General features: G+C 40.7%; 1 protein-coding gene across 1 annotated transcript in view; it reads left to right on the top strand.

The window, feature by feature from the left end:
• The window catches only part of fam91a1 (family with sequence similarity 91 member A1), a 32,076-nt gene extending 9,190 nt beyond the window's left edge, over window positions 1–22,886 (top strand). The window contains exons 6-24 of the mRNA XM_033637506.2: window positions 830–943; window positions 1,941–2,031; window positions 4,654–4,716; window positions 5,010–5,116; window positions 5,296–5,334; window positions 7,499–7,611; window positions 8,002–8,108; window positions 9,726–9,838; window positions 9,979–10,065; window positions 10,260–10,389; window positions 13,966–14,114; window positions 14,772–14,906; window positions 16,474–16,587; window positions 16,741–16,813; window positions 18,646–18,792; window positions 19,193–19,294; window positions 19,459–19,582; window positions 19,702–19,771; window positions 22,303–22,886. Of these exons, the coding sequence (XP_033493397.2) occupies window positions 830–943; window positions 1,941–2,031; window positions 4,654–4,716; window positions 5,010–5,116; window positions 5,296–5,334; window positions 7,499–7,611; window positions 8,002–8,108; window positions 9,726–9,838; window positions 9,979–10,065; window positions 10,260–10,389; window positions 13,966–14,114; window positions 14,772–14,906; window positions 16,474–16,587; window positions 16,741–16,813; window positions 18,646–18,792; window positions 19,193–19,294; window positions 19,459–19,582; window positions 19,702–19,771; window positions 22,303–22,488 (2,064 nt within the window). The 3' untranslated portion in view covers window positions 22,489–22,886. The remainder of the gene's footprint in view (window positions 1–829; window positions 944–1,940; window positions 2,032–4,653; window positions 4,717–5,009; window positions 5,117–5,295; window positions 5,335–7,498; window positions 7,612–8,001; window positions 8,109–9,725; window positions 9,839–9,978; window positions 10,066–10,259; window positions 10,390–13,965; window positions 14,115–14,771; window positions 14,907–16,473; window positions 16,588–16,740; window positions 16,814–18,645; window positions 18,793–19,192; window positions 19,295–19,458; window positions 19,583–19,701; window positions 19,772–22,302) is intronic.
• Window positions 22,887–24,344: the final 1,458 nt, after the last annotated feature.

Genomic DNA, 24,344 nt, shown 5'->3' with positions numbered 1-24,344 from the left:
GCAGCAATATCTTTGAATTGCATGTACAGATAGCAACACAAATAACCATTAGTATCGTCTGAACATTTATGAGTTATGAAGGGATGTTGTTATTAGAAAAGTAAACTGACTACCTTTTCTGACTGCGTTCATCATTGTTGCCATGGACACTGTCAATAAATAAAAATGCACAGCTGCAGTAAAAAATCAAATTATTCAATATTCTTAAACATATTTTCAATTACTTTTATATTTATAATGCAATTCACTCAATGTTTTAAGCGAAAATAATACCACCATAGTCAGCACCAGTAAGTTTACTTCCTCCAGTTCTTTTTCCTTCAGTGATCAACTTGTCTGGGTTTGGTGTTTATTGATTTGTATGAGCTACAGTATCTAGCTATAATCCTCTAGCAATTATTCTGCAACATATTAGCACACATAGTCAAAATGTTATATACATGTTAACAGTTGTATTTTTAAAACCATTTATTTGCATAATAAACATCTGGCTATTTGTGCTCAGACGTCAGATATGATCTGAAAATTCTACCGAGCAGTCTGGAAATTCGAGTCAAGAAAAGTACTAAGTTTGAAATTGAAAATTTGTAGGAACCCTGGTCAGTGTGAAATACAAATGGGAGTAGTCAGTATTTAATCCAGCTGTATATGTAACTGTAGAAGCCAGGAAATGTAGCACACTCAAGCTAAAACACCATTAAAATGACATTTTCTGCATATTTGGAAATATTGTCCCGCCTTTCTCTTAAAAATGACAATATCAGTATTTAACTGCCATGTTTATTAGATTTTAGTGACTTGATATTCCTCCATTTGCCTCCTTTGTCAGAAATTCTTCCGCAGGAAATCAGCGCGGGACCTGCTACCAGCCAAACCAGTGGAGATCTCTGTGGAGCCGTGGTGGACGGCGCAGACAGGCTACATCACCGAGGATGATATCAGGGTGAGATAAGAGCTTTGCTTTTCTTTTTCACGTTGTAGAATAATTTGATAATAGGCATGTGTTTAGATATTTAAATTGTAGTGATAGCAGGCTGGGGTTGTACGATGTGACAGTTTTTTTTATGCGATGATAGAAATGTATCCAGTGGTGGACAATTGGTTTCTACTGTGGGAACTATTTGGGGAAGGCTATGTAGTGTGTGTGTGTGTATAGAGTAAAGTTGCAGATACACTAACTGGTAACACTTAAAATTATTGTTCTCAGGAACCTTGAAGCCATCTTGAAAGAATATCAGCTTTACTGTTTTGATTCTTTTGTTTTTACTCAAGTGTTATCTCATGAGAGGCAAATAAAGATATTAATCAAATGTGATGAGATATGATATGGTTATTTTAACCTGTTTCTTACTATTTCTTGAATTCACAGAGCAGTTGCTGTATCGTAATATATACTGTTACTGTGATATAAAACGCAAAATACTAAGACAGAAGATTATGGCCATATCGCCCACCTCTATAGCAGGCTGGGATGGATACAGTAAGAGGATGTGTTCATGTTCGGTTCTTATACAGCTAATACATTAAGGAAGGTCCAGGTTATTCTTTTAATCCTCCCTCCCCTTTATGGACATTACATGTGTCATTGATCTACAAAAGAAGTGACTTGATTCTATGTGTTGGCTCAATTTTCACACCGAACTTTCATTGAAATTCACACACGTTACCCACCAAGCTACAGCAGCTCATCCCATGAGCCCTTGCTGCACCGCATGTGGAGATCTCACCTGACTAAAAATAAACATCTGCCAACTCCCCATCAGTTCTCCCCTCCTCAAGAAAAAAAAAAATCCAAAAATCCTCACAGTTATAATATGCAAATGTATTCATCCTCCAAGGACTGCACTACCACTGTTGTTCACTGGAGATGATTTTTTTCTACATAAAGCCACATGCACAGGTATGCTCTAATGTTGTGTGTTTCATGTGTGTAATTTCAGATCTGTTCTCCAGCAGAGAAGAAAGCCATTGATAAGATGATAGATTCTGGTCCTCAGCTGGCCGGATCGATGGAGTACAACGTGGTTTTAAGTGAGTATCCGTCAGGTGTTGTGCAACATCTGTATCTGAATCATCAAAGTCAGAGCTGAATTCAAAATGACGACTACATCTTGTTTACACTTTGTTTCCTAATAATACAACTTTATTTAATTTTGTTTCCTAATTCACTGAAATTAAAATCATGATGGGAAAAAAAAGTAATTTTCTCTCAATGAAAAACATAGTCTCCACAAAGCTTGAGGCTGTTAGTAGTGGAGACAGAAAGCAAGTGTGCACAGGGAAAGCACGTGTGGTTAAAGCCACGTTGTTAAGTGGATCAATAATGCCCGATCATTTAATGCCCCTGTAATGAAACAGCTGCATTGTATTTTGAAACAGTCAATAAGTGAAACAGTCTGTGTCATTATGTAATATGAGTGTAATAAATACACAAATGCCAATTAGATGGTAATCTGCATTAAAAATAAAGAAAAAGAAAAAGCACAGGTGTGAAGTTTCCACTGTGCTCCTGATGGTCAGGCCAGAGCTTTACATGTTGGCTTGCTGATTGTGGATTGATAAATGTGAGGCAAATATTAAAGCACTTTGGACAAAAAGCACTACAAAAATGCAGCCAAATGCAGCCTTTATTTTTTTAATAAGGCACCATAACTCCATCTGGACTGTGTGACAGCTTGCAAAAAGCATTTCAGAGTAGATTGCTTCACTGTCTTTCTTCTTCCAAATTTGATCTGGTTCAGTATCCGTTTGCTTTTTGTCCCTCCCCTTACATCCTGTTTCAACAGGAATTATTGGATCAGGTTGCCTCCAAAGGCTTTACAATCCCTGTACAGCAACGTCTTGAGATCTCGTATTATTTGCTGTTTAAACAGTGTAATTGTTAAGGCGGTGTCATAAAAAAGTGTGACAGCAGTTGGGGACAAAAAGAGTTGTTGAACATTTTATTCTGCCACTGGTACATCATGAACTAACTTTTTGTAACTTTACTGTTTCTCAAGAGTATAATAGTTAATGGATACTTGTAGCTGATATGTTAAGGTGGTGGCTGATACTGATGTTGCAGTTCAAGGTCTTTCATCAGCATGCTGGTGTAAATCTCAAAGATGAAGCACAGGCACTGAGGTTGTGTTCACGCAGTTTAAATGTTAATTAGAGAATAGTTTGACTGTTGATGAACCTTGGCCACTGGAGTGCTGGTGACTGAAGGGGAACAAATACAATTACATACAGGAAACGTAAGGCAATTTGAATACAAGTAGCTGTTTAAACGAGATTCAGTTCAATGTGATACAACTTTATTAATCCACGATGGCAGTTTGATTTTGTACGAGTGAAAACAGACGGGAAACAGACATACAGTATGCAAAGACAGACAGTTATGTTGGCCTTTTACTAAAAGTAAAAGCCAATAAGATAACCGATGAAAGTCACAATCTTTAACACTGAGTTTGCAAAAACAGCCAGTGTTTCTGCTGGTGATTTTCTTCCATTAGTCTAATAATAGTTACCAGATAAAATTTCAGTTGTTCAAGTTTAAGAACTGAAAGGAGAGGAAGAGGGAGTGAGATGGTGCCTGGATGCGGCGATGGATGTTATAAACTGCAGTTTATAAACTATAAACATAGTTGATCGCTTACTATGCAGATATTTCATACACCAGACATACCTGCGGATTGGTGTTCAACATAGTGGACCCGCTCATATGAGTCCGTTGTCACCCTGTACGTGTTAGAGACTTAAGTTTGCAGTGTAGTTCATACGCTTTACTCATAAAGCAGAGAATTGCATAATAACACTGGACTACATAATCATAGAAAGTTTTTGTATGGTGTCAAAACACACTCTCTCTCCATCTCAATTCAATTTCAGTTTTCAGCTGAGGAGGTATCATTGGCATTAATGTAACAAAGACAATATTGCCAAAGTGTCAAGAAAAGGTCTAAAAATGCAGTGTGCCTGTGGGAGCATAACACACACCAGCACCAGGAGAGGCAGGCTGCAATACATGCCGAGAAGGTGCAAGAGCAGCGGCTCTTCCTTTCTAGATAATGTTAAAAAAAAAGAAGAAGAGATGTCAACACTTTTTTAATGACACATTGCACATGGGTTTTGTTTCTATGACAACAATATCCTTACATTAATGTTAGCGAGGTAGCTAACATAATGCTATGTTGACAGAGGCTTGATTACGCAGCTAACAACAAGCTTACAAACACTCACCAGCAGCACCCAGTGTCCACCAGATGATCTGCTTCCACAACCTGCGTATCTCTCTTCATTATGACAGTGGCTCAGTTAAAGGAGCGGCAGTGACGTCACCAGTGCCTATCTTAAAAGTTCAGAGATTTCAACATGAAGCGCTCGATGCAGCTGCACGAAAAAGCCATAGCGCTCTGTGAAACGATGCTGGAGGCGACTTTTTTTTTTCTCTAGGCAGCTGCATACACTCTGTCCTCATTGGGAACAATTAAAAGACGACACAGGCACTGAGAAAACACCCCGCTGTATATCGGTTCCAAATATTGTTTATTAGTGTCCTTGATTACTAATAATCGGTATTGGAATCTGCCCTGAAAAAATCATATTGGTCTCCCTAGTATTAATATTATTTTTATCATTTATATTATTATATGTTTCTTTTTGTCACTCCAGGCTTGTACAACCGGGGCTTCATCTACTTGGATGTTCCCATATCTGATGACAGCTGTATCTCAGGTACATCAGTGTCAGTGTGTGTGTGTGTGTGTGTGTGTGTGTGTTTAAACATCCTGCCATTACCCCCCCTCCGAGTAATTACCCTGACTCACTGCTGTATGTTCCTAAATTACAACTTTGGAAACACAAACGAGCATTATGGGTAATAAACTGATCTGAAATGATGCCTTTTAGTGTCACTGCAGATACATACAGTATTTAAAAACAACAATACAATTGCTCAATAAAAGAGTGTAAAAGAAATATCTGCGGAAATGTTTGTGCGGTTGTTCATCACTCTTTGTGTCTTTCAGTGCCCCCGCTGGAAGGCTTTGTCATGAACCGCGTCCAGGGCGATTACTTTGAAACGCTTCTCTACAAAATCTTTGTGTCCATCGATGAGCAGACAAACGTAGCGGAGGTAGGCTTTGGACATTTTTTTTTTTTAGGTTTTGTTTTGTTTTCTTGCCCGCTGTGCTCATTGATCATAATATGACTGTGTGTGTGTATGTTTATCGATCAGCTTTTCAACTGAGCACTTATTTTTTCTCTCTCTCTCTCTCTCTTTCTGCTGATCCTTCGTCCCCCTGTGCCTCTCAGCTGGCAAACGTGTTGGAGATTGACTTGGACTTAGTGAAGGTGGGTATCCATTTGCTGCAGAATGTGAGAGTCCTTTTGTAATGGATAGAGTCAAATACTGTTTTTCACAAGAGGAAGGAAAAACGGTACTTAGGAATATGGCCGCACTTTCTAAAATTGACAGAGGCAAAACAGTGAGGTAATTTCCTCTGGTTCCTCTGGTTTTGAAGACATGCTTTTCGATTCTGTATGCTTCACAGTGTAGCAGTATAAATAAATGTAGTGAACTGCTTTTTCATTTTTTGCTAATTGATGTTTTGGATTTAAGTTTGGCGTGAAATCTGAGAGATTAGAACCATTTGTCAGTAATATTTGTTCCTCGTTCCTTTAAATCTGCTCTCCAAAGGTATGCTATTATTAAACCTGACTGCTGGCAATTTGTTGGATAGATATATATTATACAATTTTTTTATCACAGTTGGCATTGCTATCTTTTTCCTTGTTGTTGTTGTTGTTGTAGGCATTTCAAAAGAAATTGTGTGCAAACCACTGAGAGAAGTAGGGATGTTATGGAGCCTCACAAGTAGATATTTCTGCACAATTTGTCTCTTTCATTCTGGATACACACTCACACAGATGTACACCTGAGAGATAGGCAGTGACACACACCCCCATTGTTTCAGGATAGATCCATCATACCCCACGACTCTACCAGAGGGCTGAGCAACACCATTCCAGTCGAATTGGTGCTCGAGTGTGACCCAGTTTTCCCCAGTTTCCTATTCACTCTATATCAGACATGGAGCCAAATCTCCCTCTCTGCGTTGTGACCTCCAGTGTGAAGAGCTGAACTCCCCTGTCCCTCAGTCTCATTTCATTCCTGCCGCTGAAAAACAGCACTTAAGAGAAGTGGCTGAAGGCAGCGGTTGCAGCGATTCTCCAGGAGAAGCCCTGTAACTTCAGAGATGATTGAGATGTCTGAGAGGTTTTCTTTGTGCAGAACTTTTCCCATCGTGACTTGAGTTTAACTTTCTCTTGTGTAATGACTGCCTCGTGGCTTGAGTCGGTTGAAAAAATAAAAAATAAAAAATAAATCCTCGCTGTGCCTTCTTTTGATATGATAAGAGGTTGACCTCAGCTTGTACCTCAGGGGTGTTGAGGTGCAGAAAGCAATCAAGCCCACCATACTTGACTCAGGTTGTCTGTTCAGACTGAATGAAAGATTTAATGGCAAGGCGGCAAGCTGATGACTGCGTAATTTAAGGAAATAATAAAAAAGGCAATCAACTGTTTAGTAGAAAGTACACAGTGTTACCACAGAGCCACCAGACACTCAGTAAGATAAGATAATACTGTATTGTCTGTTTGCACAGAAATTTGTCTTGCTTCTCCAGCTCACAATCTGTCATCCATCCACAAGCAGGACACAATAAAAACATAAGACATAAGCATGAAAGACTTAAACATGACATAAAAAACATTATAGAATGCAAACCCTCAAAAGTAGAGAGAGCATCACCCAAGAGAGAGTTCAGGTAGTCTCTTTTAGACCCTCGCAAATCAGCATTGATTGAATTGATCATGTGATATAGAAGCAATCTGCTTATAACTGGCGAACCAAGTCCATCGAAGTGGTTACATCTTTGGATTACACACTCAATCCATCCTTCATGTTGTAACGATTGTTCTGAAGTCTGAAACACTTAAATGAACATCTTTGCTTCCTGAGTGTGCCTGACTAAACGTAGGCAACGCATTGTCTGTTATTTCCACTGATGCTCTATCGGAGAAAAATAATCAGTCAAAAATGTCAACACCAAACATAAGTTATCGGCAACAACTCCTTAAAATAAACGATCACTGCTCACCACTTTGAGATGATGTTACATCAGCAGTCTTATAGGAAACAAGTGCAAATTTGCAATAGATGTGACCATGTACGCTGTCCTTCGGCTTCTGACCAATCCCTCCACCAAAGAATGGAGATGTCTGTGTGAAAAGAGGAGCTAACATTTTTTCCAGCCACAATCTCATCACATTTTCCTGCGAGTTAAGTGGTGTGATCCTCTTTATCTCTCTTATTTTATTCCCCGTTCTCATTGTCTGGCCCCACCTGAACAGTAAAAGTCCAGGAGGGTAACATGTCACAGGTTGATGGTCTATGGCAGTGAAAGAGTGTCAGATTTCTGCATCATTTGACTGTGTTTTTACTGTGTTTCATCAGAATGCAGTTTCCATGTACTGTCGCCTCGGCTTCGCTGTAAAGAAAGGTCAGGTTATCAGCTCGGAGCAGCTCCACCCCACCTGGAAGAACGCCCCATCTCTCAACAGACTCAAGTATGTACAGGCAGCCAATACCAACCAATCACCACTTCTTAAAAAAGAATGGAAGTGGTGCCATGTGTTTAACCACATTCACCTATTAACTTGTGTTAGTTTAAATTTTTAGGCGCAGTTTTTTCCCTCCAAAAATTTAATTATATTCAATGAATCAAAGGTATTTTGGGATGCTTAGTCTCTTGTGGGAAGAAAATTACAACAGTTGAAGTCTCCAGCATCCATTTGTCCTCACCCACCTAGTAAATCATTTAAGCTCGCTCACCATGGGGGAAAGAAAAGCTTTCCTAAATGTTAAACTATCTCATTAATTTTGGTTTAATAAACCACTACACTTGGATGTGGGAGTGCTTTTTAGATTTATCACTGTGGCTCTGTCCTCTGTGTTAGGAGCACCATGGACCCTCAGAAGATGCTGCTGTCCTGGGAGCAGGGCAGTCCTGTCATGGAGGGCGGCTCCTCAGCCACCGACACCGACACCACCAGTCTGGAAGAAGGTCTGTGTGGCCTCACACGCACTCACACAGAAACGCTGCAGTGTATGCAAATAATTTCACATCTTAATGTATGCACACAAAGTACTTTCTGGATGTTACTTCTCAAGTTTTGAAGCAGCGGTGCAAATTAATCCCTAAGAAAGCTCAGTCATGCTTCGGAAAGTAATTCTCACATTAATAGGTGTTTGTCTAAAAAGGTTTCATTTGTGGACTAATTTTAACTGTGTTATGCCTGTGAAGGCATAAAGCTGTTGGGTTGCACAGACTAATAATTTGGATATTATCAAAGTGGCTGTTCATCAACCACATATACATTTTAATAATCTATTAGAATTACATTTATTTGAGGAAGAGACAGTGGTCTGGGTTGGTCTTTGTAAGCGCATTTCATTTTCATTAAATCACAAGCTTGTATGATTAATATATCACAGCCAAGCAGCTATTACATTTATTAAAGGGACAGTTCACCCCAAAATCCAAAAAACGTATTTTTCGTCTCACTTGTAGAGCTATCTGGATTGTTCTGGTGTGAGTGTGGGACATATCAGCCGTTGAGATGTCTGCCATAGATGGCACTTGGCTTGTGGTGCTCAAAATGCCAATAACTACTTTGAAAACCTCAACAGCAATGTCTCTCTCTAGAAATCATGACCTGGTTTCTTAAATTAAGATAATCCATAATCCAATGAGAGGCTTGTGCTCATGACAGCATGAGATGTAAACATTAATGGCGTCCCCCTTGGCTGAGCTGTAATGTTGGCTTGCTCAGTGGTGCTAGGTGACCTAGCAGTAGATGCATGCTTTCTTCTGCGCAATGATATGGCTGGTGGGTATAGTTTGAAAAGAGTTCCTACATGAAATTGATAAATAGCACTACGGGTAAGAGGAAAAATATCTAATTTTGATTTGGGGTGAACTGTCCCTCTAAGGGGGCGATCACACAGAAATGAGACGCTAGAGATGCGGATACTTCAAAGACACTTGAAACGCTGGAAGCGCTTATTCAATGCGTGCTAGCTACTGGCATCTGACGCTCAAAAAGTTGAAAATATTTTAACTTTTCAGCATCTATGCGTGTCTAAAAAGAAGTGTCTACAAAAACGCGCGTCTAAAAAGACGCCGGAAAAACGCCCATCTAAAAAGACGCTTGCACACCGGTCAGACGCGCCGTATCATAGGAAAGCAATGGTTTTACTGGCGTCAAGTTTCTAGCCTTTCATCTCGGTGTGATCACCGCCTAAAGGTGGAGTCAGTGATTCTGAGAAAAGACTTGTGATATTTGATCTCAACACCCGAACTCATGCGCTCCTTCCGTCAGTGCTCCTTCAGGAGCGCCCCTCTCGCTCCCACTGCCTTTCTCTTTATACGTCCATGATCTTTCCCTTGACCTGTCCACGAACATGAACGCCCCCTGTTGCTCATCCCGAGCCACTTTGTGTGTGTACCATCTACAGAGCCATGGCTCTTTCTGAACACAGAACGGACAGCTAGCAGACTGTCGGAAGATATTTGCTGAATTTGACAAACCTACATTGGATCAGCATCGTTGACTGCACCTTTAGTGTTCTTGTACAGAGCTGTTTCTCTTGTTATATGTCTTCTTTTCTGTCTCTGAAGGAGACACAGGAAGCGTAAGCAGCCTGAGCATCCCAGCTGCACCCACAAAGAGGATTGCCTTCCTCTTTGACTCCACTCTCACAGCCTTCCTTATGATGGGCAACCTGTCTCCGGTTAGTGACCTGATGTGAACATGAGAAAACACGCACAGATTCTCAAAATTAAAATGCTTAATAGAGACATTAATATCTATATCAAAGTTAGACATGGACTGTACATTGTTGAATCCTCTGTGTCTTTGTCCCTCTATCAGAACCTGAAGAGTCATGCCGTGACCATGTTCGAGGTGGGTAAGCTGTCTGACGAGACTCTGGACAGCTTCCTGGCTGAGTTAGAGAAGGTGAGACCAGCGATGGAAACAAAGAAAATAAAGATTTGGTTGTGTATCTAGTGTAGCTCTGCCATAAAAAACCAAAGGATACTAAATTAATATAGAAGATACATTATACATTGATGTTCTCACAGGAATACTTCATACTGTAAATGCACACAAACACTCTACTTGAATTGATGTCTTGGTTTCTCTGTCTCCAGGTGGAGAGCACAGCAGAGGGCGAGGCCCAGCGTTACTTTGACCACGCTCTGACCCTGAAAAACACCATCCTTTTCTTGCGCTACAACAAAGAACTCACTCAGGACCAGGGACCTGATATCCCAAATATAGGTAATTATACAGTTACACCCTCCTTTCATCACCTTTATGGTTGAATACAGGCAAGATCCAGGCATCATACAGGCATCGTACAAAGAGTTGCTCCCAGTGACAACACTAGAATTATGACGCTTTTTAAGAATTTCCCCTTACAGTTAAGACTAAGCTGTGGTAAAGATAAAAGTTATTCACAAAGCATCTTAGACATTAAGACCGCTCCTAAGGTAAAAAAAAAAACGTGTCAGGAGCAGGGAGGAGGACTTTTTAGAAGCTTATCAGTTTCTTAAGCAGAGGAGAAAACGGAAAGACAGAGGTAGGTGAAATATTCCCCAAACACTGAACGAAGTTAATGAAACACCACAGATTGGATCCTGCAGGATAATGCTTGTGGCTGATGTCATTAGAGATGGGCTCACATCTTCCTCCCATCGCAATAACGAAATAACGCCAGAAATGAAAGTGATCACAACACTAACACATTTGGCGACTGGGAAAATGCACCAGTGCAGCATTGATGACTTGGGTCTGTCACAACCTTCCATTAGCAGAGTGATCACACAAACAATTAAGCGCTTTCACAGTCTCATATTGTGACGCAGCTCATTTCATTTCCGCCAGATGTCCACACCTGGCAGGCTCACAGAAGGGCAACCCGAGTGGCTCTGAGAATTTTTCTATTTCACTCCTAAGTTAGGACTCCTTGCTGGAAATTTTTAGGCTAACTTAGCAGTTCATTTAAGAATATTCTCACAATGTTTGTGAATGCAGCCACAGATTTGTTTTTGTGTATTATTACACGGCTTGCATGCTGGTTTTAGTCTTAAGTTCTTATTGCCTTCGCAGCAACAACAAGAGCAAGCTAATGAAACAGAAACTCGTATCTGCTGTCTGCACACAGCTCCCTTCGTGCTTTGTTGCTAGTTTGTTGCCAACAGTTGACATAATCTGTGATACAAATGCAGCCAATGTTTTGTAATGGTTGTTTCAAAATCACTTTAAAATCTGCAAATATCAATCAAACAGAAATTTAAGCTGGGATGTGCAGAGCGAACGTGGCAGAAGGAGTGTGAGTTCCTGTTGGTGTGTGTCTGTGTAATTCAAAGCACAAATGGCTCATTATTTTCAGTGACACAACACAAATGTTTCGGTTTATCTAAGTAATAAGAATAATATGAAATTCAGTTGAAAACAGAAATCAATCATGCAACAGTCTGGGTAGAAATAATTTGAGGGTTAACCTGCTAATTGTCAACAAATTAACAGCTTACACCTTCTTCCAAGTTTCGTCTTGCCTTTCTATTATTGGAGAGATATATTTGGGGCTGTCATTAGTGGCAGACAACCAATGTAAATGACTCCTATTGCACTACTTAAACTTGTTTAGTGGTCTTTAAAAATGAATCAATAAATAATGAAGCATTCAAAAGTTATTTTCATGTGAAACTTCTGGAAACTCTTTTGAAAGCAACAAAGAGGAAGTGAATCTTCTATTTGTGCTGCTTTTAACAAACATGTCACTTGTGTGTTTTTTGCGAGTCACTTGTGTCTGAATATTTTCTCTTGAATATGGTCACACATGCCTGTCAGTCCAGAGTGAGGCTGTGTTGTTCTGCTGGTGTCTCTAGGGGGAGCAGGAGAGAATGAGTCTTCCAATGACGACAAAGCAAATCTCTGAGTTTCCATGTAGCCGCCGTTGTTTCCACCAGATGCTGTTTGTTTGGTTTGGCAGCATGCCTCACTTCTGATTGTCTTATCTCTCAGTCGTTCTCAGCTGCGGCTCCAGGCGTCTGCTGAGGAGCGAGTGCACTGAGAGCCCGCTGCCTGAGGCTAAACTAAGCCCACAATGATACAAATTATTATAATAATATATCATCACTGCACGGCAAAAGTCAACATCTAAACCTCTTTTGGAAAATACAATATGATGCAGCAGTCTCATTGTGTATTGTAATTGGCTTTTAAAGGGTTTGTTCCACTCTGTGTGGTGGAATAAAATATAAACATCAAGCTCTTGACCTGTCTGAGTCCCAGTCATTACATCTGCAAAACTCAACTCTGATACTGATTTATCTCATTAATTATCACCATTAGCATTTCATAGACACCTCTTGGATTTATATCTAGGAGTCAAGATGTTATTATTAAATCCAGGAAAGCCAAGTTGACACTTGTGTCCTTTGAGAAGACGTTCTTTACAAGTCACCTTGGAGCTAACACTTTGCTTAACACCATGGCTATAAAGGAAGAATCTTTACTGTGCTTTTTGGATGAGATCCACTGCTCTTCAACACCATTAGTATTTGATGTATCCACACGCAGATTAATTTCAAGGACCTTAATTTGCTCTCTTTCTATGCTTCTTAAAATTCTTAAAAAGCCTTAAAATGTCTTCTATTCTTTTTATAGATATTATGCCTTAAAAGAATTCAGTAGTCTTAAATTTGAATTTGTGATGCCTTAATTGCCACGAACATTTAATTTATCGTTAATTTCTTTTTGTCAAAATGAGTCAAGCCTTTGTGCGTGAAAATCTACAAATCCTCAAACCTACCACTGGATCTAATACTGTTGTTTTACTTTATACTTGCACTTAACCTGTTGGCAAAATGTAGATTGACCTAACTCACTCTAATATTCCTACATAAAACGTACCTCTGCATGGGCCTACAGATACACTACTTACCTGTATACTTACATGCAATCCATTAATATGAGAAAGATGATTTGCCCAAATGTCAGTCTTAAATTTGGTAAAAAAAAATTATCATGAATATGTCTTAAAAAGCATTTAATTGTGTGTTGGATACCTGTAGACATCCAGTTTAAAGGAACAGTTGTCTCATGTGTGATCGATATATATTAAGTGGCTATTTAGCTCAGTGCTGTAGTACTCGCAATTGGTCTTGGTCACCAGTCAAGACTACAGCTGCAGGGACATCACTATCGCTAAAAAAGGAGCGCTGAATATAGATGGTTAAATTGATTTCAGTTCCTTGTTTGCTCATGTAAAACATAAAATTCACCTCTGTACTGTTTGATTATTTAGTCAAGAAATTTCTGATGACACTTATACATACATATATACAGATACAGTATATATAGGCTTATTTACAGTACAGGAATAAAAGAGGTGAATGAAGAGGAAGCTTCTTTTGTTTTAGTGGGTGTTTTTATGGGAACGTAGATTTTTCAGATCAGTTTTTAGGAGTGCCTATTGTTTGCATGTTCCACATTTATTGTAATGCTGTGCAGGACTCGCACTGTTCTGGTCTTGACTTGATCTCAACCCCTCAAAGTCTTTGTCTTGACTTAGTCTTGATACACTTTTGTCTTGGCCATGACTCTGTCTGGGTTAAGGTGGTCTTGACTACACCACTGGCTAGCATGAAGACTAGAAGCAGGGGGAAACAGCTCACAAAATGTTTAGCCATTGCTTGCTTCTGTTCTGCTACTATCCATGCAGTTACTTCAGTCACGTCCCAGAAGACACAAGAATGCAAACTACATGCATACACTCACTGACTTAGTCTCGGCACCCAGGCTGTTGTGTGTGGAATTTTAACTGTCCCTGCTTTTTCCCTCAACCAGGTTTCCCCTTGGACATGTTGCGCTGCGAGAGCCTGCTGGGTCTGGACCAAGCCACCTGCAGCCGTGTCCTCAACAAGAACTACAAGCTGCTGGTCTCGATGGCGCCGCTCAGCAACGAGATCAGACCCATCAGCAGCTGCACGCCTCAGGTATGACGCCTGGAGGGAGGGAGAGCAGAGGGGTTACTGTGCGTCTTGCTGGGACGTTGAATCAAATGTTGACTGTCTTATAGATGTGTGCTTGTGTTTTAGTCGACAGTTCGTGTGTGTGTGTGTGTGTTTGCTCTGTTTGGTTGTGTTTGTCCTCTTGCTGTGTGTACACACTTGTGCCCGCAGTGATTTGTGGCTGTGTGTGTACGCTTTGCGGGCACTCAGCCTGCAGTTGCCCCGAACAACAAGGCTACACAAAGAGAGAGGGAGGAAGGGAGGCAAGGCTCATGAGTAATTCCTCTGCCTGGCCACACTCCAGCTTTCTAGCTGAGCTCAGAGAGACGGAGGGAAAGAAGTTAAACTCTTGTTGTGCCATTCACGCTGCTGTTTATTCTCACACTGCTGCGACTCAGTGAAGTGGAATTCAGTGAATTCCTTTCTTTGTTTTCTGCTCACATCTCTAATAGCAGCTTCAAATTCTGCTTTTCCAACAGTGGAACAACATAGACAAAATTATTCTCCTTTGTCTCTGTTACTTTTTTTGTTTATTTGAAATATGTGGAAGAAATGGAACTCTCTTAGGATGTGTGCACATGTATATGCATTAGTTCTGCTCCTGTGAACTTACACAGTGTACATGTTTGTTTCTCCCTGCAGCACATTGGCCCGGCCATCCCTGAGGTGAGCTCCATCTGGTTCAAGCTATACCTGTACAATGTGACCGGCCAAGGCCCGCCGTCTCTGCTGCTCTCCAAAGGATCCCGGCTCCGCAAACTGCCAGACATATTCCAGGTTTGTCCAAACTAATAATTAATCAGGTAGGAAGGTTAAGCAAGAGCAGGTACACAGCTGAAAAGTAAATGTGTGCTGATACAGATACTGTCTGAGCTGAAGAAACCTGTCAGATAACAACAGCCCCACATGTGATAAGAAGAGCCTGAACAAAGGTGTGGTTGGACAGTGTCACTTTCATAAGGATTCATGTCCTTTAACATTTTGACCTTGCCATTTTCCATGGTAATGGTAAGATTCAAGGCTGTTTCCTTCGTCCCAGTCGACCTTCATTTCTTAACCTGGCATATCAGGTTTCATAAGGATTCATGTCCTTTAACATTTTGACCTTGCCATTTTCCATGGTAATGGTAAGATTCAAGGCGGTTTCCTTCGTCCCAGTCGACCTTCATTTCTTAACCTGGCATATCACATTTACAACCATACCACAGCGTGCACCTGCATTTCCTCCCTCCAAGGCTTCCTGATGGTCTTGGAATTTTTAAACTATCCTGGGAATGTGAGACAGGGAACAAAAGAGAATCTGATGGAGTTAATTCTCAAGGGAGCACAGGTAATATCATGGAAATGGGTCACTTTATTGGAACATAGCAGCGTGTATTTTTCTCCTTGTTGTGTGCTTGTCATTGTATTCCATTTAAAACGCATGTAAACGGTAACAACAAATCATAGCCGAGGAGTCTCTAACACAGCTGTCAATCATGTCGATCGTTGCTCATCAACTGCGGTCAAACTGTCAAACTAGGCAGCGCTGATCAAAGATTCTGCATTGCCTATCTGTAACTTCAACTGTTTTCAGAAACATATTTTAGTGTACTGTTTAGCTGTTTAGCTAAACAGTACACATTTTTCGTAGCTTCGTCTTGGATGAGTGCTGCTCACAGTCTGCCACCTGGTCTCTACCTTTTTATAAAGTCCCAACCTCACTTGCGCGCTGCACCCAGGAATGTCTTGAACACAGCAAAATTAAAATAAAATAAGAAAATGCAGATGGGGGCAGAGTCTCTACAGTTAAATACAAACACCTCTAGTGGGTCATAAGTGATAATTGAGACGGATTACTTAGGTTTTTTAGGAAAATCCTGCATAGTATACGTTTAACTGTGGGATTTACTCCTTAGTTACTTTGAGAGTGGAAACTAGAAAAGAATAAAACAACACCTTAATTTTGTGGAACAGCGATGACTCAGTTAGGGAAAGCCATGTGAGTGTCATGACATGTAAAATCAGCCGCAGGGTGGAGGTTTAATTATTTTAATCAGTTAATAGTTAACATAGTGAAAGGTTGAGAAGTTGAGTGAGTGTGGAGTGATGTTTCCTCTCTTTGAACTGAGATTATGTATGTTTGTTATTGTTTCTAGAGGACAGAGGTACTAAAGCATTTCCCTCTACCTTGTGTCAAGAGTCTTCATATTACATTAAATACATTCTTTCATTATTTATCACTCCTCAGTGGGGTGAGTGGTGAGCTTTTGTACTCCCATGATGCCTCGCACCTTTGCACCACAGTTTCAGTGATCAGCGACTGCGGAAGAATCCTTTCCTTGACCTGTTTTTCTCTGTCCAGACCTACGACAGGTTGTTGATCACCTCCTGGGGTCATGACCCTGGAGTCGTGCCTACGTCCAATGTGCTTACCATGCTTAACGATGCCCTCACACACTCTGCTGTACTAATCCAGGTGAACACACACATTAAGTTGCCTTTGTATTGGCTCAGTCGCTTGAAATTTAACTTGTGAATATTGCATCGTGTAATGTTACGTATTTACTCTCTGTGTTTTCAGTAATAACATATATAAACTGTACTGTATGTGCGTGTGTGTCACCATCAGGGTCACGGTATACACGGCCATGGAGAAACAGTTCACATCCCGTTCCCCTTTGATGCAGAAGATCTGAAAGGAGGTGAGTTCTTATATGTGGATAACATCAGTGAGAAGTTCTTGTGACTTCATGTGACAAATGAAGTCAAAGTAATTCATTGCAAGTCCTAAAGCTTTATTTATTTACAAGGTCTTATGAGTAACATATTGTATAAAAACAAAACTGAATAATTGTCTAATTACACTTTAAAAGAGAATGTTAAACAGTGATTTTGCTTCAGTCACAGTGCTGTTTTTAAGCCGGTGTCGTTCACTCAAAAAAAAAAAAAAAGGCCTCAAAACCACTGAAAATCAGTATAAGCTATCTTAGAAAGAAATGGCTTACCTTGTCATTCACCTTTTATTGCTGTTCGCATTCCTTGACTTCACGGTCAGGAAGGTAAAGCCATATTTTTCTTGGGCAAACACCAGGATTAATTTATTAACAGATAATATAATAACACTCATAATATCAATATTAGTGTTCTGTCACTGCCACGTTGAGCATAAATGATTAACACAACCTCAGTCAAGCTGCGCTCCTTTCTCTGGTGACTCAAATATTCAGTTTTTGGCTTTGAGGGTTTTAACTCATCAAACATCATAAAAAGGATTTGAATCCCCTCAAATCCTTCTCTTGTGAATTTGTGTGTGAAGCTTAGCACTAACACTCATCCCCTCTAATACATGTGCTGTCACAATATTACATCCCGTGGAGAAACAGATTTTACATGAATGAAGTGTCACACAGATATTAAAGGGATAGTTCAGATTTTTAGAGGTGGGGTTTTTTGAGTTACTTATCTGTAGTGAGTGTGTTACCTACAGTAGATGTCGGTCGGCACATCGTCAGTTTGGAGATGCAGGCAAGAGTATTAACACGGTAACTAAGCAATATTCTGCTGTGGATGGGTTTGACAGCAAAAAACATCAATATTAGTTTAAGTGTACGCTACATTTAGAATATTTTCACTGCTTTACCTTGCTGTCCGACAGCCCTTTCTGACGGGGATCTGAAGCTCTTATCTGTGCTCTCTTGAAAGCCACCAGCCTCCATTGACAAAACAGTAATTTTACCTCACAGAACACAGGAGTTGCTGGTCTACTGCTGCCTCGATTAGTTACTTTGTTTGTGTTACTGTGTGCCTTTGTAGAGTCCAAACTAGCCATTTAAAACACCAAAGAGACACAAACAAACTAACCAATCGAGGCAGCAGTAGACCAGCAGCTCCTGTGTTCTGCAAGGTAAAATTACTGTTATTCTCACGGGAGTCTGGTGGCTTTGAAGAAAGCGATATAACGGCTTCAGTTCTGTTTGACAGCAAGGTAAGGCGGGGAAAATATTCTAAATAAACAGTGCATCTAAACTGATACTGATGTTGTTTTAAGGTGCCTAAAATATATTTTGCTGCTGCCCTGTCCACAGCAGTTTAGCTTATGTGGCATTACTCCTTCCTGCTCCCCACACTGGGGGCATGCTGACCACCATCTACTGTATGTAATACACTGACCCTGGATAAGTACCTCATACTGTACAACTCTATTAGAAAATCTGGCAACCTGTCATTAGTCTGATTGAAAAATGAAAGTGAATGGATAACAGTCAGACAGGTTAACTGAGTCGCTCTGTCATATGTCTATAACCTATGGGTAACTTTTACTCTTCTGTGTCACCGCCAATGTTTTTTTCTTCCTGTGCATTTGCTATTAGTGATTTATTTTGATGTTTCAAGAAAACCTACATCATACAACTCCACTTCAAAAAAAGCCAAGCTCTTACTTTTATAGAAGTATCAACAGAGTCTTGTTCATCAGTTTGAGTGCTGCACTTGAAGCATCGCTCCCACTCTTGTGTCGTCTCTCCTTCCTGTGCAGAGTTCTCCTACTCCAACATGTGTGTGCACAAAGCGCTGCTGAAGCTGAGGGAGCACGTGGACCTGGAGCATCAGTGCGGCTACATCACCATGCTCAACTCCAACAACAGGCACCGTCGCAGGGCCAGCGACAGCACCGAGTGCAGAGGTAGGGCACGCTCTTTTTTTTTTCCACTGTGTGCCTATGCAGATGTTTGTATGTGAGAGACAAGACATATAGTTGAATTAGCAACAATGTCCTGTGGCACTGCTGGTGCAAATTAGATAAAGATTGCTCACAGTCCAGTTTAATTATTCTGTTTGTCCGCATAATTGTGCTCCTGATTGTGATAGCCTTTGCTAATGGACATGGATCGAACAGTGTTAGCCTTTACCTTGAGATTTACTGATCGAATGTTGCTGACATGAGTGATCACATATTTTGTTTAACATAGACGTTAATGCACACATTTGTTTTTAGTTGACTGAAGAAGTTGTGCGTGAAATGTAGCTGTGAAACAACTTTTCTGTGCTGTAATGCTGATGGAGATTTGTTGCTTTTCTTGCAGGGGACACCCATCTAGGTGGAGGCCTGGACACTAATGGCAGCACTGAGTCCTTTGAGCTTGTGACAGAAGAAAACAACGGGGATGGCAAAGTAAAGACAGACAGTGAGTCAAGTGTTTTCTATATATTTATCTCCTTTTCTCCTAGAATACCTTAAGGTAACTTAATCAGATGTTTGAGGGTCGAAAGAGGTGTTTATGGTGTTGTGTCTCATGTTGTAATGTATCATCATCACCTCTCCTCTCCCTCACCAATCCCTTTCTTTCAGCCCTTTCATCTGAAGACGAGTGGGTCCCTCTTGAGCTGTGCTTCGGCATGCCCCTCTTCAGCTCCGAGCTCAACCGCAAAGTGTGTCGAAAAATCGCCTCGCACAAACTCTGCAGCAACGAAAGGTACAAAAGAAAAACCCCACCCAGCATGCTCAAAGTTTTCACTTTAAAAAAAGAAGCATTGAGAAAAGTGTAAAGATGTGTTGTTGCTGCGCTAGACTTGAGCTTTGTTGTTGTTACAGCCTTCAAGAGCTTCTTCACTCGAGCCGAAAGCTATCGCTGAAGGTGTTGAGCTTCGTTCAGTCATTCCAGGTAACGACACTCCGCTGCTGCTGCTGCTCTGCTCACTTTGCAAATGTCTCCTCAGGTTGCCACTTGAGAATATTTGCAGAAAGGAACAGAAAAGAAAATGTGGAGTAAAAATATCAGCATTCAGGAAAGAGTCTCTTGAAATAATCAAAGACTGTTTAATAATTTATAAACGTATCTAGTAGAATTGTTGGTTTAATTTGGCGTAGATGCAAGAATCTCTTCAGTACAGCACTGTGAGAGAGAAGAGAAGAAAGGATATTACACACAGCTATTACACAGCGTGAAATAAAATGTGTGGCAAAACCATAAATTTATTATCTGTACATAATGAGATATTAACACACATCACATGAGAAAACAGTGTGATTAAATATTTCAGCTTGAATAACAGGCTTAGAGAATAAATATGAGCAGCACTATGGTGTATTTTAATCTTGAGATAATGAGATAATTAAGTGATAATTTTAAAATAGCAGATGCAAAACAATTACCAACCACCATGGCTGCTCTCTGCAGCTATTTCATAAAACCTTTAGTTTTGAATCAGTAATGATTAAATAATACAGTATACTAATCTGGCACCAATCAGTTAAAGATTCTCTGTGTGGGATTTAGGGGGAAGATATTGGAAGAAATGGATCCTATCCTTCATCCTGAACACTGAACACTGAAAGAATTTAGCAGAAGGAAGTTTCAGCTGTTTGCAATCTGCCATCGTCACCCCTAGATGCCACTAAATCCCCCTGAATCTTACACGCTGTTTCTTTAATCTTTATTCAGTAGGTATTTGGATGCTACACATTTCATATATCACATCCATAAAGATAATTTATCATTAGATGACCCACAGTCAGTTTGAGAATAGTCCTCAAACTAAAGGTGAATATAACAATTAAAGTCTTGTTTGATTTATCAAGTTTTTCATATTGTTTTGCTGAAGGACCAAATTGCAAATGCAGTTATCTGCCAAAGCAAATAAAACTTGAGCTCATGGATTCGTCTGGTTCCCAGGCTACATTTGTACTTGTTGTGTCCTGGAAGTCGAAGCAGGAACGAAAGAAGGACACGGGAGGAAACAAACAAACAAACAAAACAAAAAATGCAAGGAAATTATCATAGTTGAAATTGAGTGCCGTAACACAGGGTTATGTGCAAGTGGAGTCGAGATTGAAATGAGGCGTTCTGTTGATTTGCAAATGTTTTGGTTTGTCGTGTCACTCTGCGAGGATGTGTGTGAGGGTGAGGAAAGGGAGAAGAGAAAAACAAGACGATTGGGTAGAGCGGAAAATTTAATAGAAAAACAATTTAATAGGAAGGGGAAGGACATGGTGAATATGTAGTTTTAATTTAACATTTGAACATAGGATCTCTTTTGTGTCACAAAACTTCCTGATGTAACTGAGCCTCTTCAGCCTTTCTGTAGATTTTATAAACAAAGTTTTGATGCATACTTCACCCACAAAATCATTTGCATACCTATATATAAATACTCTCTCCATGTTAAGATGAATTTGTGGAGAGGTGTTATTTTTGACCAAGCACTGTCTCTAGATCAACACATCAGCCAGATATCACGATCATGCTTCTCTGAACTTAGGAAGATTGCCAAATTAAGATCATTGACCAAGGCAGAATTAGAAATGATAATTCATGCTTTCATCAGTTCCTGCTTAGACTTCTCTAACGCACTCTTCACTTGCATGAACGCATCATCCATTAACCTCCAAACTATCCAAAATGCAGCTGCCCACCTTCTCACCAAAACCAACAGAAGATCCCATATTACTCCAATTCTTTCCTCCTTACACTGGTTGCCAGTTCAATTCCGGGTCTATTTTAAGGTGCTGCTGTTAACTTTTAAGGCGCTACATGGCCAAGCCCCTGACTATATATGTAGCCTTCTCCAACTCTGTAGCACCAATCGGACACTCAGATCCTCAGAACAGTTACTTCTGTCAGTTCTTCACACTCACTTTGTGACTCATGGTGATCGTGCTTTCCAGACTATAGCGCCTAAATTGTGGAATGCCCCCCCCCCAACTGACATACAAATGATCATATTGTAGGTAAAATATTAATTTAAGTCACGATTTACTGACTGTTTATAAAAATAGACAGCACGTCTCCACCTCCTCCCACTGTACAAAAAAGAAGCCAAAAAATCCTGCATACGGCCGCTGCCATCTTGTGCTCTCTTCAGTATCAAGTTCTGCCCATAAACCTGTCTGACCAATTGAGAGCAGCGCCACTGATCACGAGCACACCAGTTGACACACACAGCTGCCAGTCATGACGTCAGACCTTCTATTTGTAGCGTCAAATAACTAATTAAAAAAAAAAAACTGATGAGAAAAATGAAAACTTGAACATACATCAGCGACAAACCATTTTTGAGAAATAAATATTTTGACCTGTACTTTGAGTTTTCAGTCTGGCCCAACTTTTTGTGTCCCAGAGAAATGTATCCTTGTCCTACATATCATCCGCTCTACCTGGAGTTGTGATCTGTGACATTTGCCCTGTGTTGGCAGGACGGCGCCCAGCCCTCTGACCTGGACAGCGGCGTGTCGAACCCTCTCAGTCAGCCCCCGGCGGAGTCCGGTGTCCCCCTGCCTGCCCTTAACCTTCTCTTCAAGGACGGGCAGCTGAGGGAGTGGAGCGGGCGGGCCCCTCCTCCTCTGGACATCTCAGCTCTGCAGAAGGACCAACCTTCATAAGCCCCCTCCCCCTCCAGAAAACTTCCAGATTTGGTCAGGAGGCGAAATGTCATCTCATCGAAAAGGACCACCCTCTCTCTGAGGAAAATGTTATTCAAGGTCCAGCTCTGCATCTTGTCTATCAGTATCATGGGAAAATTAGCCCCGCCAGCACTTCATTCACCTACTGTATGAGGAATCATCTTCTGACAGTGTTGCCAACACTAGTTTGACCCCTCCCCTCCTTGATGTTCCCCTCTGTGATTCCTCATATTCGTAGCAAGGCAGTGTTAACTGTTGGAGTGGTGCTATTATCACAGTATATAACAGTGATGCAGGTAAACAGCATATAACCTGGAAGACCATTTAACTGGACACACGCACGCTGTTCTCCACTGACTTCCCCTCCCACCCCACCCTTCAATCAATGGATGTTCTGTGATCCTTCAGAGCGGAGTGTAAAGTGGTTATTAATTGTATAGATGTTCTTAAATCGACCCACAAAATAAACAAAGTGTTGAACAGACATCTTCAGGAATCATTTGACAATATGCATATTGTAGGACCAACTTTTTTGGACTCCAGACACAGACCCCGCTGCCTCCCTGTGTTGTCTCACGTTAGGTGATCTGATGCATGATACTGTTGCACAACTCGTACCATAAAAGAAATACTTTCCTCTTTACTTGTAATCAATATTGGGGGCATTTATTATTTGCACTGTGCGGGGTTTCTCTAAACCTGCAGATGAAGTAATGTCATGTAATTTCTTTTTTTAAAAAACATTGGATCCCTTGTAGTACGCACATACAGTAGAGCTCACGTTCACCACAAGACAGTGTTTCCTCCTGGAAACCGACGGGGCATCAGAGAAACTGCAGCTTTTTTATTCTTTGTTATCTTTCTTCTTCAGTACACAAGAACACCAAAGACCGTTTTCTTTTCCTGTGTATTTTTTTTTTTTTTTTAAATCTTCTGCTTTATTGTCCTTCCTATTACTTTGCTGCCTAATCACTGTCAGCCAATCAGAAACTACCAGGTCTTTGATCAGATCTCCGGATTTGATTTACTTATGTTTATTTGCCTTTTTTTTAGATTATACAAATGATTTATGCACATTTGAGTGTCTGTAACCAATAGAATCAACAGCATCAGGCCACAAACTACCAGCCGTCACCCTGTTCAAGAATTCGACAAGATCAGCCAAGTGTACCTAATTGTATAGAACGGGAACAGTCAGGTCTGTGTGTCTGACCCAGGCCTGTTGCCACAGTTGCCTGCCAGTATCTCTCCCTGGATCAACTCCAGTTTGTGTGCAGTGCAGTGCAGTGCACTCTTGGCCAGCCCACCACACTCTCCAAGGGATTCTGTTTACACCATGTTTTGAAAAATGGGGTTTGTAGTCTAGAGAGGCGAAGGCAGCGTCGCTGTGAAGGCTGTCACAGACCCATGGGACAGAAATGCTAATGCTTTGCCCAGCGTTTCAGAGATATGATGGCCCAAAAAGTATCTGAAGTCTGTCATGAATTTTCAGTGTGGCTCCAAGAATATAGAGTATTTTTTATTGCATTTAGAGTGCTAACCTATTTTGTTGATTTTTATTTTTTATTTTATTTTGAAGGAATCTGCCTCCTGCAGCTTTGGACCCACTTGTGGTTGTTTCTAATAACATGATGCTGACATAGAAGAAAAAAAGATTAACATGAGGTCCCGATGAAGCATGTTGACTGTAGAAACTGTTGTGTGTATGTTGTGTATGCGTGTGTATTGTACATCTCACTCTTGGTGTGTTTTCATACACGCCTAGCTTTCACAATAAGACCCTGACCCCTACTCCTGCCTGTCTGTTATCTAGTTGCAGTGCTCGGTCACCCCCC

The sequence above is a fragment of the Epinephelus lanceolatus genome, chromosome 16 (genome assembly GCF_041903045.1).
Source record: "Epinephelus lanceolatus isolate andai-2023 chromosome 16, ASM4190304v1, whole genome shotgun sequence".
NCBI classification, from domain to species: Eukaryota; Metazoa; Chordata; class Actinopteri; order Perciformes; family Serranidae; genus Epinephelus; species Epinephelus lanceolatus.
This window is presented reverse-complemented; position numbering and strand designations above follow the sequence as displayed.